The sequence below is a fragment of the Toxotes jaculatrix genome, chromosome 14 (assembly GCF_017976425.1).
Source record: "Toxotes jaculatrix isolate fToxJac2 chromosome 14, fToxJac2.pri, whole genome shotgun sequence".
Classification (NCBI taxonomy): domain Eukaryota; kingdom Metazoa; phylum Chordata; class Actinopteri; family Toxotidae; genus Toxotes; species Toxotes jaculatrix.
The window spans coordinates 17,837,971-17,857,799 of NC_054407.1; the positions used below are offsets into that span (position 1 = coordinate 17,837,971).

A 19,829-nucleotide genomic window follows, 5' to 3' on the forward strand; every position below is an offset into this window, starting at 1 on the left:
GTCAAAAAAAATTTTGACTTTTTTTGGCCGAAAAAAACGCCTTACTATACTATGACGTTTTTTATGACATTTTGAGGTCAAAAAAATTTTTGACTTTTTTTGGCCGAAAAAAACGCCTTACTATACTATGACGTTTTTTATGACATTTTGAGGTCAAAAAATTTTTTTACTTTTTTTGTCCGATTTTGACGCCTTACTATACTATGACGTTTTTTATGACATTTTGAGGTCAAAAAATTTTTTTACTTTTTTTGTCCGATTTTGACGCCTTACTATACTATGACGTTTTTTATGACATTTTGAGGTCAAAAAATTTTTTGACTTTTTTTGTCCGATTTTGACGCCTTACTATACTATGACGTTTTTTATGACATTTTGAGGTCAAAAAAAATTTTGACTTTTTTTGGCCGAAAAAAACGCCTTACTATACTATGACATTTTTTATGACATTTTGAGGTCAAAAAAAATTTTGACTTTTTTTGTCCGATTTTGACGCCTTACTATACTATGACGTTTTTTATGACATTTTGAGGTCAAAAAAAATTTTGACTTTTTTTGTCCGATTTTGACGCCTTACTATACTATGACGTTTTTTATGACATTTTGAGGTCAAAAAAAATTTTGACTTTTTTTGTCCGATTTTGACGCCTTACTATACTATGACGTTTTTTATGACATTTTGAGGTCAAAAATTTTATTGACTTTTTTTGGCCGAAAAAAACGCCTTACTATACTATGACGTTTTTTATGACATTTTGAGGTCAAAAATTTTTTTGACTTTTTTTGGCCGAAAAAAACGCCTTACTATACTATGACGTTTTTTATGACATTTTGAGGTCAAAAAATTTTTTGACTTTTTTTGGCCGAAAAAAACGCCTTACTATACTATGACGTTTTTTATGACATTTTGAGGTCAAAAATTTTTTTGACTATTTTTTTTGGCCGAAAAAAAGCCTTACTATACTATGACGTTTTTTATGACATTTTGAGGTCAAAAAAATTTTTGACTTTTTTTGGCCGAAAAAAACGCCTTACTATACTATGACGTTTTTTATGACATTTTGAGGTCAAAAAATTTTTTGACTTTTTTTGGCCGAAAAAAACGCCTTACTATTCTATGACGTTTTTTATGACATTTTGAGGTCAAAAAATTTTTTGACTTTTTTTGTCCGATTTTGACGCCTGACTATACTATGACGTTTTTTATGACATTTTGAGGTCAAAAAATTTTTTGACTTTTTTTGTCCGATTTTGACGGCTTATTATACTGTCGTTTTTTATGACATTTTGAGGTCAAAAAAAGTTTTGACTTTTTTTGGCCGAAAAAAACGCCTTACTATACTATGACGTTTTTTATGACATTTTGAGGTCAAAAAAAATTTTGACTTTTTTTGGCCGAAAAAAACGCCTTACTATACTGACGTTTTTTATGACATTTTGAGGTCAAAAAATTTTTTGACTTTTTTTGTCCGATTTTGACGGCTTACTATACTGTCGTTTTTTATGACATTTTGAGGTCAAAAAAAGTTTTGACTTTTTTTGTCCGAAAAAAACGCCTTACTATACTATGACGTTTTTTATGACATTTTGAGGTCAAAAAAAATTTTGACTTTTTTTGTCCGATTTTGACGCCTTACTATACTATGACGTTTTTTATGACATTTTGAGGTCAAAAATTTTTTTGACTTTTTTTGTCCGATTTTGACGCCTTACTATACTATGACGTTTTTTATGACATTTTGAGGTCAAAAAAATTTTTGACTTTTTTTGTCCGATTTTGACGGCTTATTATACTGTCGTTTTTTATGACATTTTGAGGTGAAAAAAAGTTTTGACTTTTTTTGTCCGAAAAAAACGCCTTACTATACTATGACGTTTTTTATGACATTTTGAGGTCAAAAAAAATTTAGACTTTTTTTGGCCGATTTTGACGCCTTACTATACTATGACGTTTTTTATGACATTTTGAGGTCAAAATTTTTTTTGACTTTTTTTGGCCGAAAAAAACGCCTTACTATACTATGACGTTTTTTATGACATTTTGAGGTCAAAAATTTTTTTGACTTTTTTTGGCCGAAAAAAAGCCTTACTATACTATGACGTTTTTTATGACATTTTGAGGTCAAAAAATTTTTTGACTTTTTTTGTCCGATTTTGACGCCTTACTATACTATGACGTTTTTTATGACATTTTGAGGTCAAAAATTTTTTTGACTTTTTTTGTCCGATTTTGACGCCTTACTATACTATGACGTTTTTTATGACATTTTGAGGTGAAAAAAAATTTTGACTTTTTTTGGCCGAAAAAAACGCCTTACTATACTATGACGTTTTTTATGACATTTTGAGGTGAAAAAAAATTTTGACTTTTTTTGGCCGAAAAAAACGCCTTACTATACTATGACGTTTTTTATGACATTTTGAGGTCAAAAAAAATTTTGACTTTTTTTGGCCGAAAAAAAACGCCTTACTATACTATGACGTTTTTTATGACATTTTGAGGTCAAAAAATTTTTTGAATTTTTTTGTCCGATTTTGACGCCTTACTATACTATGACGTTTTTTATGACATTTTGAGGTCAAAAAAATTTTTGACTTTTTTTGGCCGAAAAAAACGCCTTACTATACTATGACGTTTTTTATGACATTTTGAGGTCAAAAATTTTTTTGACTTTTTTTGGCCGAAAAAAAGCCTTACTATACTATGACGTTTTTTATGACATTTTGAGGTCAAAAAATTTTTTGACTTTTTTTGGCCGAAAAAAACGCCTTACTATACTATGACGTTTTTTATGACATTTTGAGGTGAAAAAAAATGTTGACTTTTTTTGGCCGAAAAAAACGCCTTACTATACTATGACGTTTTTTATGACATTTTGAGGTCAAAAAAAATTTTGACTTTTTTTGTCCGATTTTGACGCCTTACTATACTATGACGTTTTTTATGAAATTTTGAGGTCAAAAAAAATTTTGACTTTTTTTGTCCGATTTTGACGCCTTACTATACTATGACGTTTTTTATGACATTTTGAGGTCAAAAAAAATTTTGACTTTTTTTGGCCGAAAAAAACGCCTTACTATACTATGACGTTTTTTATGACATTTTGAGGTCAAAAAAAATTTTGACTTTTTTTGGCCGAAAAAAACGCCTTACTATACTATGACGTTTTTTATGACATTTTGAGGTAAAAAAAAATTTAGACTTTTTTTGGCCGAAAAAAACGCCTTACTATACTATGACGTTTTTTATGACATTTTGAGGTCAAAAAATTTTTTGACTTTTTTTGTCCAATTTTGACGCCTTACTATACTATGACATTTTTTATGACATTTTGAGGTCAAAAATTTTTTTGACTTTTTTTGGCCGAAAAAAACGCCTTACTATACTATGACGTTTTTTATGACATTTTGAGGTAAAAAAAAAATTTGACTTTTTTTGTCCGATTTTGACGCCTTACTATATATGACGTTTTTTATGACATTTTGAGGTCAAAAAAATTTTTGACTTTTTTTGGCCGATTTTGACGCCTTACTATACTATGACGTTTTTTATGACATTTTGAGGTCAAAAAAAATGTTGACTTTTTTTGTCCGATTTTGACGCCTTACTATACTATGACGTTTTTTATGACATTTTGAGGTCAAAAAAAATTTTGACTTTTTTTGTCCGATTTTGACGCCTTACTATACTATGACGTTTTTTATGACATTTTGAGGTCAAAAAAAATTTTGACTTTTTTTGTCCGATTTTGACGCCTTACTATACTATGATGTTTTTTATGACATTTTGAGGTCAAAAAAAATTTTGACTTTTTTTGGCCGAAAAAAACGCCTTACTATACTATGACGTTTTTTATGACATTTTGAGGTCAAAAAAATTTTGACTTTTTTTGTCCGATTTTGACGCCTTACTATACTATGACGTTTTTTATGACATTTTGAGGTCAAAAAAAATTTTGACTTTTTTTGTCCGAAAAAAACGCCTTACTATACTATGACGTTTTTTATGACATTTTGAGGTCAAAAAAAATTTTGACTTTTTTTGGCCGAAAAAAACGCCTTACTATACTATGACGTTTTTTATGACATTTTGAGGTCAAAAAAATTTTTGACTTTTTTTGTCCGATTTTGACGCCTTACTATACTATGACGTTTTTTATGACATTTTGAGGTCAAAAAAAATTTTGACTTTTTTTGTCCGATTTTGACGCCTTACTATACTATGACGTTTTTTATGACATTTTGAGGTAAAAAAAAATTTTGACTTTTTTTGGCCGAAAAAAACGCCTTACTATACTATGACGTTTTTTATGACATTTTGAGGTCAAAAAAAATTTTGACTTTTTTTGGCCGAAAAAAACGCCTTACTATACTATGACGTTTTTTATGACATTTTGAGGTCAAAAAAATTTTTGACTTTTTTTGTCCGAAAAAAACGCCTTACTATACTATGACGTTTTTTATGACATTTTGAGGTCAAAAATTTTTTTGACTTTTTTTGTCCGATTTTGATGCCTTATTATACTATGACGTTTTTTATGACATTTTGAGGTCAAAAAAAATGTTGACTTTTTTTGTCCGATTTTGACGCCTTACTATACTATGACGTTTTTTATGACATTTTGAGGTCAAAAAAAGTTTTGACTTTTTTTGGCCGATTTTGACGCCTTACTATACTATGACGTTTTTTATGACATTTTGAGGTCAAAAGAAATTTTGACTTTTTTTGGCCGAAAAAAACGCCTTACTATACTATGACGTTTTTTATGACATTTTGAGGTCAAAAAAAATTTTGACTTTTTTTGTCCGATTTTGACGCCTTACTATACTATGACGTTTTTTATGACATTTTGAGGTCAAAAAAAATTTTGACTTTTTTTGTCCGATTTTGACGCCTTACTATACTATGACGTTTTTTATGACATTTTGAGGTCAAAAAAAATTTTGACTTTTTTTGTCCGATTTTAACGCCTTACTATACTATGACGTTTTTTATGACATTTTGAGGTCAAAAAAAATTTTGACTTTTTTTGGCCGAAAAAAACGCCTTACTATACTATGACGTTTTTTATGACATTTTGAGGTCAAAAATTTTTTTGACTTTTTTTGGCCGAAAAAAACGCCTTACTATACTATGACGTTTTTTATGACATTTTGAGGTCAAAAAAAATTTTGACTTTTTTTGGCCGAAAAAAACGCCTTACTATACTATGACGTTTTTTATGACATTTTGAGGTCAAAAAAAATTTTGACTTTTTTTGTCCGATTTTGACGCCTTACTATACTATGACGTTTTTTATGACATTTTGAGGTCAAAAAAAATTTTGACTTTTTTTGTCCGATTTTGACGCCTTACTATACTATGACGTTTTTTATGACATTTTGAGGTCAAAAAAAATTTTGACTTTTTTTGGCCGAAAAAAAAAACGCCTTACTATACTATGACGTTTTTTATGACATTTTGAGGTCAAAAAAAATGTTGACTTTTTTTGTCCGATTTTGACGCCTTACTATACTATGACGTTTTTTATGACATTTTGAGGTCAAAAAAAATTTTGACTTTTTTTGGCCGAAAAAAACGCCTTACTATACTATGACGTTTTTTATGACATTTTGAGGTCAAAAAAATTTTTTGACTTTTTTTGGCCGAAAAAAACGCCTTACTATACTATGACGTTTTTTATGACATTTTGAGGTCAAAAATTTTTTTGACTTTTTTTGGCCGAAAAAAACGCCTTACTATACTATGACGTTTTTTATGACATTTTGAGGTCAAAAAAAATTTTGACTTTTTTTGGCCGAAAAAAACGCCTTACTATACTATGACGTTTTTTATGACATTTTGAGGTCAAAAAAAATTTTGACTTTTTTTGGCCGAAAAAAACGTCTTACTATACTATGACGTTTTTTATGACATTTTGAGGTCAAAAATTTTTTTGACTTTTTTTGTCCGATTTTGATGCCTTACTATACTATGACGTGTTTTATGACATTTTGAGGTCAAAAAATTTTTGACTTTTTTTGGCCGAAAAAAACGCCTTACTATACTATGACGTTTTTTATGACATTTTGAGGTGAAAAAAAATTTTGACTTTTTTTGGCCGAAAAAAACGCCTTACTATACTATGACGTTTTTTATGACATTTTGAGGTCAAAAAAAATTTTGACTTTTTTTGGCCGAAAAAAACGCCTTACTATACTATGACGTTTTTTATGACATTTTGAGGTAAAAAAAAATTTAGACTTTTTTTGGCCGAAAAAAACGCCTTACTATACTATGACGTTTTTTATGACATTTTGAGGTCAAAAAATTTTTTGACTTTTTTTGTCCAATTTTGACGCCTTACTATACTATGACGTTTTTTATGACATTTTGAGGTCAAAAATTTTTTGACTTTTTTTGGCCGAAAAAAACGCCTTACTATACTATGACGTTTTTTATGACATTTTGAGGTCAAAAATTTTTTTGACTTTTTTTGTCCGATTTTGACGCCTTACTATACTATGACGTTTTTTTATGACATTTTGAGGTCAAAAAATTTTTTGAATTTTTTTGTCCGATTTTGACGCCTTACTATACTATGACGTTTTTTATGACATTTTGAGGTCAAAAAAATTTTTGACTTTTTTTGGCCGAAAAAAACGCCTTACTATACTATGACGTTTTTTATGACATTTTGAGGTCAAAAATTTTTTTGACTTTTTTTGGCCGAAAAAAAGCCTTACTATACTATGACGTTTTTTATGACATTTTGAGGTCAAAAAATTTTTTGACTTTTTTTGGCCGAAAAAAACGCCTTACTATACTATGACGTTTTTTATGACATTTTGAGGTGAAAAAAAATTTTGACTTTTTTTGGCCGAAAAAAACGCCTTACTATACTATGACGTTTTTTATGACATTTTGAGGTCAAAAAAAATTTTGACTTTTTTTGTCCGATTTTGACGCCTTACTATACTATGACGTTTTTTATGAAATTTTGAGGTCAAAAAAAATTTTGACTTTTTTTGTCCGATTTTGACGCCTTACTATACTATGACGTTTTTTATGACATTTTGAGGTCAAAAAAAATTTTGACTTTTTTTGGCCGAAAAAAACGCCTTACTATACTATGACGTTTTTTATGACATTTTGAGGTCAAAAAAAATTTTGACTTTTTTTGGCCGAAAAAAACGCCTTACTATACTATGACGTTTTTTATGACATTTTGAGGTCAAAAAAATTTTTGACTTTTTTTGGCCGAAAAAAACGCCTTACTATACTATGACGTTTTTTATGACATTTTGAGGTCAAAAAATTTTTTTACTTTTTTTGTCCGATTTTGACGCCTTACTATACTATGACGTTTTTTATGACATTTTGAGGTCAAAAAATTTTTTTACTTTTTTTGTCCGATTTTGACGCCTTACTATACTATGACGTTTTTTATGACATTTTGAGGTCAAAAAATTTTTTGACTTTTTTTGTCCGATTTTGACGCCTTACTATACTATGACGTTTTTTATGACATTTTGAGGTCAAAAAAAATTTTGACTTTTTTTGGCCGAAAAAAACGCCTTACTATACTATGACATTTTTTATGACATTTTGAGGTCAAAAAAAATTTTGACTTTTTTTGTCCGATTTTGACGCCTTACTATACTATGACGTTTTTTATGACATTTTGAGGTCAAAAAAAATTTTGACTTTTTTTGTCCGATTTTGACGCCTTACTATACTATGACGTTTTTTATGACATTTTGAGGTCAAAAAATTTTTTGACTTTTTTTGTCCGATTTTGACGCCTTACTATACTATGACGTTTTTTATGACATTTTGAGGTCAAAAATTTTTTTGACTTTTTTTGTCCGATTTTGACGCCTTACTATACTATGACGTTTTTTATGACATTTTGAGGTGAAAAAAAATTTTGACTTTTTTTGGCCGAAAAAAACGCCTTACTATACTATGACGTTTTTTATGACATTTTGAGGTGAAAAAAAATTTTGACTTTTTTTGGCCGAAAAAAACGCCTTACTATACTATGACGTTTTTTATGACATTTTGAGGTCAAAAAAAATTTTGACTTTTTTTGGCCGAAAAAAAAAACGCCTTACTATACTATGACGTTTTTTATGACATTTTGAGGTCAAAAAAAATTTTGACTTTTTTTGGCCGATTTTGACGCCTTACCCCCCCATGACGTTTTTTATGACATTTTGAGGTCAAAAAAATTTTTGACTTTTTTTGTCCGATTTTGACGCCTTACTATACTATGATGTTTTTTATGACATTTTGAGGTCAAAAAAAATTTTGACTTTTTTTGGCCGAAAAAAAAACGCCTTACTATACTATGACGTTTTTTATGACATTTTGAGGTCAAAAAAATTTTTGACTTTTTTTGGCCGAAAAAAACGCCTTACTATACTATGACGTTTTTTATGACATTTTGAGGTCAAAAATTTTTTTGACTTTTTTTGTCCGATTTTGACGCCTTACTATACTATGACGTTTTTTATGACATTTTGAGGTCAAAAATTTTATTGACTTTTTTTGGCCGAAAAAAACGCCTTACTATACTATGACGTTTTTTATGACATTTTGAGGTCAAAAATTTTTTTGACTTTTTTTGGCCGAAAAAAACGCCTTACTATACTATGACGTTTTTTATGACATTTTGAGGTCAAAAAATTTTTTGACTTTTTTTGGCCGAAAAAAACGCCTTACTATACTATGACGTTTTTTATGACATTTTGAGGTCAAAAATTTTTTTGACTATTTTTTTTGTCCGATTTTGACGCCTTACTATACTATGACGTTTTTTATGACATTTTGAGGTCAAAAAAATTTTTGACTTTTTTTGGCCGAAAAAAACGCCTTACTATACTATGACGTTTTTTATGACATTTTGAGGTTAAAAAATTTTTTGACTTTTTTTGGCCGAAAAAAACGCCTTACTATACTATGACGTTTTTTATGACATTTTGAGGTCAAAAAAATTTTTGACTTTTTTTGTCCGATTTTGACGCCTTACTATACTATGACGTTTTTTATGAAATTTTGAGGTCAAAAAAAATGTAGACTTTTTTCAGCCGATTTTGACGCTTTTTGTACGATTTTGACGCCTTACTATACTATGACGTTTTTTATGACATTTTGAGGTCAAAAAAAATTTAGACTTTTTTTGGCCGATTTTGACGCCTTACTATACTATGACGTTTTTTATGACATTTTGAGGTCAAAAAAAATTTAGACTTTTTTCAGCCGATTTTGACGCCTTACTATACTATGACGTTTTTTATGACATCTTGAGGTCAAAAAAAATTTTGACTTTTTTTGGCCGATTTTGACGCCTTACCCCCCCATGACGTTTTTTATGACATTTTGAGGTCAAAAAAATTTTTGACTTTTTTTGTCCGATTTTGACGCCTTACTATACTATGATGTTTTTTATGACATTTTGAGGTCAAAAAAATTTTTGACTTTTTTTGGCCGAAAAAAACGCCTTACTATACTATGACGTTTTTTATGACATTTTGAGGTCAAAAAATTTTTTGACTTTTTTTGTCCGATTTTGACGCCTTACTATACTATGACGTTTTTTATGACATTTTGAGGTCAAAAATTTTATTGACTTTTTTTGGCCGAAAAAAACGCCTTACTATACTATGACGTTTTTTATGACATTTTGAGGTCAAAAATTTTTTTGACTTTTTTTGGCCGAAAAAAACGCCTTACTATACTATGACGTTTTTTATGACATTTTGAGGTCAAAAAATTTTTTGACTTTTTTTGGCCGAAAAAAACGCCTTACTATACTATGACGTTTTTTATGACATTTTGAGGTCAAAAATTTTTTTGACTATTTTTTTTGGCCGAAAAAAAGCCTTACTATACTATGACGTTTTTTATGACATTTTGAGGTCAAAAAAATTTTTGACTTTTTTTGGCCGAAAAAAACGCCTTACTATACTATGACGTTTTTTATGACATTTTGAGGTTAAAAAAATTTTTGACTTTTTTTGGCCGAAAAAAACGCCTTACTATACTCTGACGTTTTTTATGACATTTTGAGGTCAAAAAAAATTTTGACTTTTTTTGTCCGATTTTGACGCCTTACTATACTATGACGTTTTTTATGAAATTTTGAGGTCAAAAAAAATGTTGACTTTTTTTGTCCGATTTTGACGCCTTACTATACTATGACGTTTTTTATGACATTTTGAGGTCAAAAAAAATTTTGACTTTTTTTGGCCGAAAAAAACGCCTTACTATACTATGACGTTTTTTATGACATTTTGAGGTCAAAAATTTTTTTGACTTTTTTTGGCCGAAAAAAACGCCTTACTATACTATGACGTTTTTTATGACATTTTGAGGTCAAAAAAAATTTTGACTTTTTTTGGCCGAAAAAAACGCCTTACTATACTATGACGTTTTTTATGACATTTTGAGGTCAAAAAAAATTTAGACTTTTTTCAGCCGATTTTGACGCCTTACTATACTATGACGTTTTTTATGACATTTTGAGGTCAAAAAAAATTGAGACTTTTTTCAGCCGATTTTGACGCTTTTTGTACGATTTTGACGCCTTACTATACTATGACGTTTTTTATGACATTTTGAGGTCAAAAAAAATTTTGACTTTTTTTGGCCGATTTTGACGCCTTACTATACTATGACGTTTTTTATGACATTTTGAGGTCAAAAAAAATTTTGACTTTTTTTGGCCGAAAAAAACGCCTTACTATACTATGACGTTTTTCATGACATTTTGAGGTCAAAAAAAATTTTGACTTTTTTTGGCCGAAAAAAACGCCTTACTATACTATGACGTTTTTTATGACATTTTGAGGTCAAAAAAATTCTTGACTTTTTTTGGCCGAAAAAAACGCCTTACTATACTATGACGTTTTTTATGACATTTTGAGGTCAAAAAAAATTTTGACTTTTTTTGTCCGATTTTGACGCCTTACTATACTATGACGTTTTTTATGACATTTTGAGGTCAAAAAAAATTTTGACTTTTTTTGGCCGAAAAAAACGCCTTACTATACTAGGACGTTTTTTATGACATTTTGAGGTCAAAAAAATGTTTGACTTTTTTTGTCCGATTTTGACGCCTTACTATACTATGACGTTTTTTATGACATTTTGAGGTCAAAAATTTTTTTGACTTTTTTTGTCCGATTTTGACGCCTTACTATACTATGACGTTTTTTATGACATTTTGAGGTCAAAAAAAATTTTGACTTTTTTTGTCCGATTTTGACGCCTTACTATACTATGACGTTTTTTATGACATTTTGAGGTCAAAAATTTTTTTGACTTTTTTTGTCCGATTTTGACGCCTTACTATACTCTGACGTTTTTTATGACATTTTGAAGTCAAAAATTTTTTTGACTTTTTTTGGCCGAAAAAAACGCCTTACTATACTATGACGTTTTTTATGACATTTTGAGGTCAAAAAAAATTTTGACTTTTTTTGGCCGAAAAAAACGCCTTACTATACTATGACGTTTTTTATGACATTTTGAGGTCAAAAAAAATTTTGACTTTTTTTGGCCGAAAAAAACGCCTTACTATACTATGACGTTTTTTATGACATTTTGAGGTCAAAAAAATTTTTGACTTTTTTTGGCCGAAAAAAACGCCTTACTATACTATGACGTTTTTTATGACATTTTGAGGTCAAAAAAAATTTTGACTTTTTTTGGCCGAAAAAAACGCCTTACTATACTATGACGTTTTTTATGACATTTTGAGGTCAAAAAAAATTTTGACTTTTTTTGGCCGAAAAAAACGCCTTACTATACTATGACGTTTTTTATGACATTTTGAGGTCAAAAAAATTTTTGACTTTTTTTGGCCGAAAAAAACGCCTTACTATACTATGACGTTTTTTATGACATTTTGAGGTCAAAAAATTTTTTGACTTTTTTTGGCCGAAAAAAACGCCTTACTATACTATGACGTTTTTTATGACATTTTGAGGTCAAAAAAATTTTTGACTTTTTTTGTCCGATTTTGACGCCTTACTATACTATGACGTTTTTTATGACATTTTGAGGTCAAAAATTTTTTTGACTTTTTTTGGCCGAAAAAAACGCCTTACTATACTATGACGTTTTTTATGACATTTTGAGGTCAAAAATTTTTTTGACTTTTTTTGGCCGAAAAAAACGCCTTACTATACTATGACGTTTTTTATGACATTTTGAGGTCAAAAAAAAATTAGACTTTTTTTGGCCGATTTTGACGCCTTACTATACTATGACGTTTTTTATGACATTTTGAGGTCAAAAAAAATTTAGACTTTTTTCAGCCGATTTTGACGCCTTACTATACTATGACGTTTTTTATGACATTTTGAGGTCAAAAAAAATTTTGACTTTTTTTGGCCGATTTTGACGCCTTACCCCCCCATGACGTTTTTTATGACATTTTGAGGTCAAAAAAATTTTTGACTTTTTTTGTCCAATTTTGACGCCTTACTATACTATGATGTTTTTTATGACATTTTGAGGTCAAAAAAAATTTTGACTTTTTTTGGCCGAAAAAAAACGCCTTACTATACTATGACGTTTTTTATGACATTTTGAGGTCAAAAAATTTTTTGACTTTTTTTGGCCGAAAAAAACGCCTTACTATACTATGACATTTTTTATGACATTTTGAGGTCAAAAAATTTTTTGACTTTTTTTGTCCGATTTTGACGCCTTACTATACTATGACGTTTTTTATGACATTTTGAGGTCAAAAATTTTATTGACTTTTTTTGGCCGAAAAAAACGCCTTACTATACTATGACGTTTTTTATGACATTTTGAGGTCAAAAATTTTTTTGACTTTTTTTGGCCGAAAAAAACGCCTTACTATACTATGACGTTTTTTATGACATTTTGAGGTCAAAAAAAATTTTGACTTTTTTTGGCCGAAAAAAACGCCTTACTATACTATGACGTTTTTTATGAAATTTTGAGGTCAAAAAAATTTTTGACTTTTTTTGGCCGAAAAAAAGCCTTACTATACTATGACGTTTTTTATGACATTTTGAGGTCAAAAAAAATTTTGACTTTTTTTGGCCGAAAAAAACGCCTTACTATACTATGACGTTTTTTATGACATTTTGAGGTGAAAAAAAATTTTGACTTTTTTTGGCCGAAAAAAACGCCTTACTATACTATGACGTTTTTTATGACATTTTGAGGTCAAAAAAAATTTAGACTTTTTTCAGCCGATTTTGACGCCTTACTATACTATGACGTTTTTTTATGACATTTTGAGGTCAAAAAAAATTTAGACTTTTTTCAGCCGATTTTGACGCTTTTTGTACGATTTTGACGCCTTACTATACTATGACGTTTTTTATGACATTTTGAGGTCAAAAAAAATTTTGATTTTTTTTGGCCGATTTTGACGCCTTACTATACTATGACGTTTTTTATGACATTTTGAGGTCAAAAAAAATTTTGACTTTTTTTGGCCGAAAAAAACACCTTACTATACTATGACGTTTTTTATGACATTTTGAGGTCAAAAAAAATTTTGACTTTTTTTGGCCGAAAAAAACGCCTTACTATAGTATGACGTTTTTTATGACATTTTGAGGTAAAAAAAAATTTAGACTTTTTTTGTCCGATTTTGACGCCTTACTATACTATGACGTTTTTTATGACATTTTGAGGTGAAAAAAAATTCTGACTTTTTTTGGCCGATTTTGACGCCTTACTATACTATGACTTTTTTATGACATTTTGAGGTCTTACAAAAATATTATGTTTTTTGCCCTTTTTTGACGCCTTACTATACTATGACTTTTTTATGACATTTTGAGGTCTTACTAAAATATCACTTTTTTTCAGCATATTTTGAGGCCATACTAAAGTATACGTTTTTTTTAACCGTGGCTAACCAACCTTTCAGCACAACATGTCTGTGTGGAAATATTTTGCACTAGAAACACCACAAGGCAAGACAGCAACGTACAATGTTTGCTAAGCCATTGTTCGGAGGGGCAGCAGCTCCGTCGCGATCTACAATTGGTAATAAGTAGTACAAGAGCCAGTATACTTAATTTGTGCTTATCAGATCAAGTAGCCCTTTTTATTTCTATTTTATTTGGAGAGGGGTAGTCTAAAAGAAGGTGTTAACAGGATTTCCTGTTTTTCTGAGTTTCTTTTCTGACCTTATACTTACCTCAAGTTGCCTTTTGGGACATGCATGCATACACTTGTACTTATCATACTTGCCTGTGGAGAAGATTTATTACAGCATCATGTAAAATTAACAACAATGACAATAATATTAAAGCAAACAGAGCTCTGGTTTCGGAATAGTATCGGTATCAGCAGATATCCAAATTCAGGTATGAGGATTGGATCAGAAGTGAAAAAATGTGGATCAGTGCATCCCTAATTGTATTCAACATTTGGCTGTCTATAAACTGCTGAAAAGTTTCAAGAATTTCCCAGAGGAAAATTGCCTCTTATAATAAAAAATTAAAATTAGGACCACACACTGCAAAATGAATCATAATCTTCACATAGTACAACTTACCACAGATAGATTTATTTTGCAGTCAGATTTACACAAACTGGGACATAAATGTTGGACATCAGAACGCATGTTACACATGACACACTGTCACAAGTTGAACAAAAGTTGGATTAAAGTTTATATTTTTTCACATTTAAATTACTTATATCCTCATGAATGCTTGTCATTACATACACATGCGTACAGAATACAATCCTGTGAACCTTCAAACATACTCACGCACACGCACACGCTCTGAAAACTGGTACATGAACATAAATGTACAAAAACACAGTCACAGACATTACAGGTCTTCGTCAAGAGGTCCACCTGTGTGCCAAAAATATACATATACAGTGTACTGTACATATGATCAAATAAAGACATCATTTGTACACCATGGCAAATTCATAGCAGGCGACATTTAAGAGCAGCAGAGCAACAACGGTACATTCAAAAATTCATTGGCAATCGAAACAACTTGCACACACACTCAACACTTGATAAGAACTGGTTCAACAGGCACAACTGCCAAAGAAAAGGCATCTAAACAGATATGAACCCCACAAAGAATAATTACATTTAAAACAATCCCACAGTTTGGGAATTATGCTCATTCGCTTTTTTGCTGAGATTTTGATGAGAAGATTCATACCATAAAGACTGGGCATGGGAGAAATGTGAAACAGCTAGCTAGCTGGCTAATATTTGGTAGCTAGCTGTTTTATTTACTAGCAAAGAAGGGGCTAATTGACAAGGGATCTGTGTGTCTTGAAAATAATTAAAAAGTACTAAATTCACTTTACTCAAATAAGGCCTTCGAGGATATAAATATGTTTTAAGGGGCATTAAGTGAGCTTTAGAGGTGTTTCCTTGAAACAAATGCAGGCCAGTTGTTTCCCTCTGTTTACAGTCTTAGTGCTGAGCTAAGCTAAGTGGCTACTGGCAGGAGCTTCATATTTAGTTTAAAGACAGAGTGAGAGTCGTATCAATCTGAACCTCAGAGAAAAATAAGCTTATGAGCATATTTCCGAAAATGTCTATTCCTAACTATTCATTAAGAAAGTATTCCATGGGCATTTCTCGACATACAAGTGTAAGTGTTTTAGCTTTACCCAAAATAAAGCTAAAAGTTTCACTGCCTGATTTTGTTGAAGGTTTAAGAGGTGCTGCCAATTGTTAAAATTTCCTCCCATCTCACAGCACGTGTTTTGAAACTCAGACCGTTCATTTTGTTTTGAAAAAGCAAGCATCTTTGGGTTTTGAGAGGGGAGTGCTATAACACAATAAATAAAATCACCAACTCTTAACTGCTCCAGTGTTGCAAATTGGGCCTCGATAAGAAAAATTTAACTTGTGTGAAGAAAAATCACAAAAAGTAGATGTGAACAATGTTAACCATGTGGCATATAAGTGCTTTAATGCCCCGCCCTAATCCTATGTCATCCAAAATCCAAAATCCAAGGCTCAAAAAGCAAATCAGTGCTGGTCAAAAATTTCCCCTTTCTACTGAACTGTCAAGCTAAAATTCTAACACTTTGCTGCCACCTTGTGGTAAGCAAATATACAGCACAGACGTGGTCAAGTAAAGAGTTTTCTACTTTTCTTTTTTTTCCACAGACAATAACAGCTTTGAGACATGGTCGTTTCCATCTGAGCTGATTCAGACTCAGAGTGACGGCTGGTGATAGAACACGTAAGCAGCAGCAGAGTGGTTTTTATTTCACCCCTGTACACACTTTGTGTTTTATCTGTTGCAGATGATCCATCTTCTAAAACCTTAATTAAATAAAATCTTTTCTGTCTTTCCATCTTTTCTACTTCTAGTTTCCTTGATAATATCTTGTCTCAAACTCACTCACCGTTTTGTCCAAAAGCAGCCAAGCAGATGCCTTAAACTGATGCCTCTCCTCAGTCGTGTTTATGTTTTATCTTTCAGGTTATATATCTATGTTATCTCTCTGCAGCTTTGGACAGCAATTTCTGTCAAGTGTTTTTGTTTTCTTTGAAATCACTAAGAAGACATCGTGCCACGCATCTCCCACTGTCACCACTTATGGCACTACATTTATGGCACTTTGACCAAGAAAGTCAACATCAGTGTTATGAAATCGCACGACAACTATTGCACAGAGAAAAGCATGTATACTGTACACTGACTCATTTCTCATGGCACTGGTTTATGGAAAATAAATATACATCCCTATATGTTCAACAATATCACCAATTCATCGTTTAAAGTTACTACATTCTTTTTATCCACTCAGATGACAGTACAAAATATAAAAAATAAATATGGTGGAAAAATCCTACTGTACACATCATTTCACATTTCATCTTATTAAATTATTGTTTGTTAGCTTGTGCACAAAGAAAAAGACAGAAAAAAGAAAAATGGGCAACACTGCGATTGTCAGGAGCTGTCACATTAAAGCATTTTGTGTTGACTGTTACAACATGTATTGTTTCTGTTTTGAACCTGTTTATGTGTTTGAAGTCAGTGCTGAATTGAAACGGACCTGCAGTCATCTTGAATGGATTATAGCGGTGCCCAAAAGGCCAACAAAGCAGCAATTATGTAGAAGAAGATTTTTATGAATAAATGAGCAAAATATTGTCTTTTTTTGTTGCGCTCAATGAAATAAAAGCATAATTTTGCAAAGTCATCCACAATAAAAGTCTGTACATTCTTTGCAGGAATTGACTCTTACTACACTTTTAACTTATCTGTTTATTGTACTGTAAATAAAAGTGATAGCTATGTATGACTGACTAGGCACTTTGGAAAATGAGTGTAGGAGATGATTCATGTCAGAATTTAAAATGAAGATATGACACGCTTCAAGAGCATGTTGAGGGTCTGATTATCACTACCTACAATAAAATACTGCACATATAAACCCATGGCACGATGAGGAGCTTTGGATAAAAGCGTCCACTAAATGGCACATGTACTGTTTATGTTCACAGTCTGCAAAGTCTGTTTAAGGGAAACCCAACTGGAGGAAACTACTGCAGTGCAGCCAAACATCTCTGCAGTGACACTGATTGTGAGTATCAATCAGCTCAGAGTGTATATTTTCAGTGTATTTTTCTTTTTCTTTAAATACATCATTATATTAATCCATTTACAGTCAAATCCTCCACAGCAGGGGTTTGCAACCTTTTTGATTTGTGACCCTTTAAAACAGTACAAAGTGAATTCATGGCCTCTCATCAAAAGTCACAAACTTCTGTAAGTACTTCAAGGAAAGAATTGATTTTAAGTTCTCAGCTTGTTAACTTGAATATTTTTAGAGGCCTGAAGAGGTGAAACTATCCAATATTTTACAAGAAAAAAATCAAACATAACTTTCCTTATGGAGCAGAAAAATGTTCTTTCCTAATTTAATTCATCTTTTGACTCCCAGGTTGGGAGACACTACTATTCAACACTCATTCATTTTGGCACTATGTTCCTGTTATGTGTGGATTTTGTTTTTATTATTTAATACAAACAAATAGTTCTGTATAGAGTGGGCAGGGTCATCTGGGTCTTCGGGATATGTGATGAAGTCTACAGATTTGGGCTCCAGTTCCTTTTGTTTGAAAAGGTCATTACAATACTGTGTTATGCAAAAGAAAGAAACTCTGATCTAGACACCAAAAGTAACTATTTACAAAGTCCATGAGTTGTTGCTGTTGTTTTTTTTAATATATTTCTTTTGACATACTCTGTACTTATGGCTGATTGTAGAAAAATGCTTAAATTCAAGATGAAACATTTAAACAATGAGCATTTATACAAGCAAGGCGAAAGTTTGGTTGATATTTAACTTTGGACTGTTATGAGATCAGATCCAGTCAGGCAACCTGTATGGCACTTTGAAGCACATTTACTTTACACCAACAGCCAAATATGACCCCTACACTGGATACTTAACTTTTGATCTTTTTTTTTTTTTTAACAACTTGTAGTGTTTCTTTTGGCCCAAACCCTATGTTATTATGTTATACTATTCATAAATAAAACAGCAAAAGGGGCTGAATTTAACATGAAAATATTGGCAGAAAGGGAATTCCTAATATTTATTGATGGAGTAGAATTTGAGTTGTTTGTAAAACTATTAAGTGCATGATTAATCATAAAAGTTTGCAACCCACAGCATCAACTGCACCACTAAAATTGTCAAATAAATACAATTATATTGTATAACCACATTAAATTCTAAAGTAGGAAAGCCAGCTATGCACCTCTAATGAATCTCCAGTAAATGCTTTCAGAAATACCTCATTTTCTAAAGGCCAAACTACAAAATGTAAGAGGTGTGAGGGGCCACTTTGGTCTGTTCTGGTTGGTCTGGATGTATGTTAGTGGAACGGCACCTTGAAGTTGACTCCGGCCAATCAGACGCTCAGGTAGGGAGGCTGATGTTGGCATTCTCCGCCAGCGGGCTGGACATACGTATCTGGGAGCTGCTCTTGCTGAGGATCGACAGCTGAGTCCCGCCATTCACTCCGCTGCTGGCCAACGAAGGGTGCCTCTGCTGTTTCAGGTCCACAGCAAAGTACCGGTTCACCGTCCAGCTGCGCCATTTCCTCTTGATCTCCGACTGCACCTTCAGGGAGAAACTTCACAAGGTCATTTTTAATGTACTTTAAGCTGTACCAGCTCCATGAAAAGGTACAGTACACTGTCCTTTGGCGGGTAACACCGTGCAATATTAAATATTTAAAATTGCATTTGTCAACAGTTTCTGTTTAATTCCTGTGAAGGATTTGTCACCGGTGTTACAATGCTGCAATCATATATTAACAAGATTTTACATCAAGGGTAATCGATCACCATAGACTACTTTTACTCAGCTTTGTTGAATCCAGCATTTTAAAGGCACAGTGGAAACACAGTTAAAGGTTCTCAGTATATGATAATAGTGCAATATGTTTGTATGTTCTGATGTAGTTGTAAATGATGTTCCATTAGAAACAAATCATCAGTACGCTGATTCAGTCAGATGGTCACCTACTTGTACTTGTATTATAACTGCATTGTAGTCAAAGTGTATTTGGCATCAATCAGTACTTATGTAATTTAAATGATGGGAATATTAAAATATCATGTTAAAGAGGATTTGGATGAGTCTTGTATTTATGTTGTAATCTAGAGCAGATTTGTAAAACATGAAAAATTAGGGATGCACCAAAATGAAAACAGAAAACCGAAAATGAGGAAACCAAGGCCGAAAACCGAAACATCGAAAGAAATTATTCTGCCAATTATTAGTACCATTGCATTTATGGCTATGATTGTGTACTAACCTCACTGAAATT

At 31.3% G+C, this 19,829-nt stretch overlaps 1 protein-coding gene across 4 annotated transcripts in view; it reads right to left on the minus strand.

Moving 5' to 3' along the window:
* Positions 1 to 14,536: 14,536 nt before the first annotated feature.
* LOC121192562 (pituitary adenylate cyclase-activating polypeptide type I receptor-like) overlaps positions 14,537 to 19,829 on the minus strand; it is a 54,742-nt gene continuing 49,449 nt past the window's right edge. For all 4 annotated transcript variants that reach the window (XM_041054297.1, XM_041054296.1, XM_041054294.1 and 1 more), the window contains one exon: positions 14,537 to 19,117. In XM_041054297.1, coding sequence (XP_040910231.1) covers positions 18,914 to 19,117 — 204 coding nt within the window. In that variant the 3' untranslated portion in view covers positions 14,537 to 18,913. The remainder of the gene's footprint in view (positions 19,118 to 19,829) is intronic.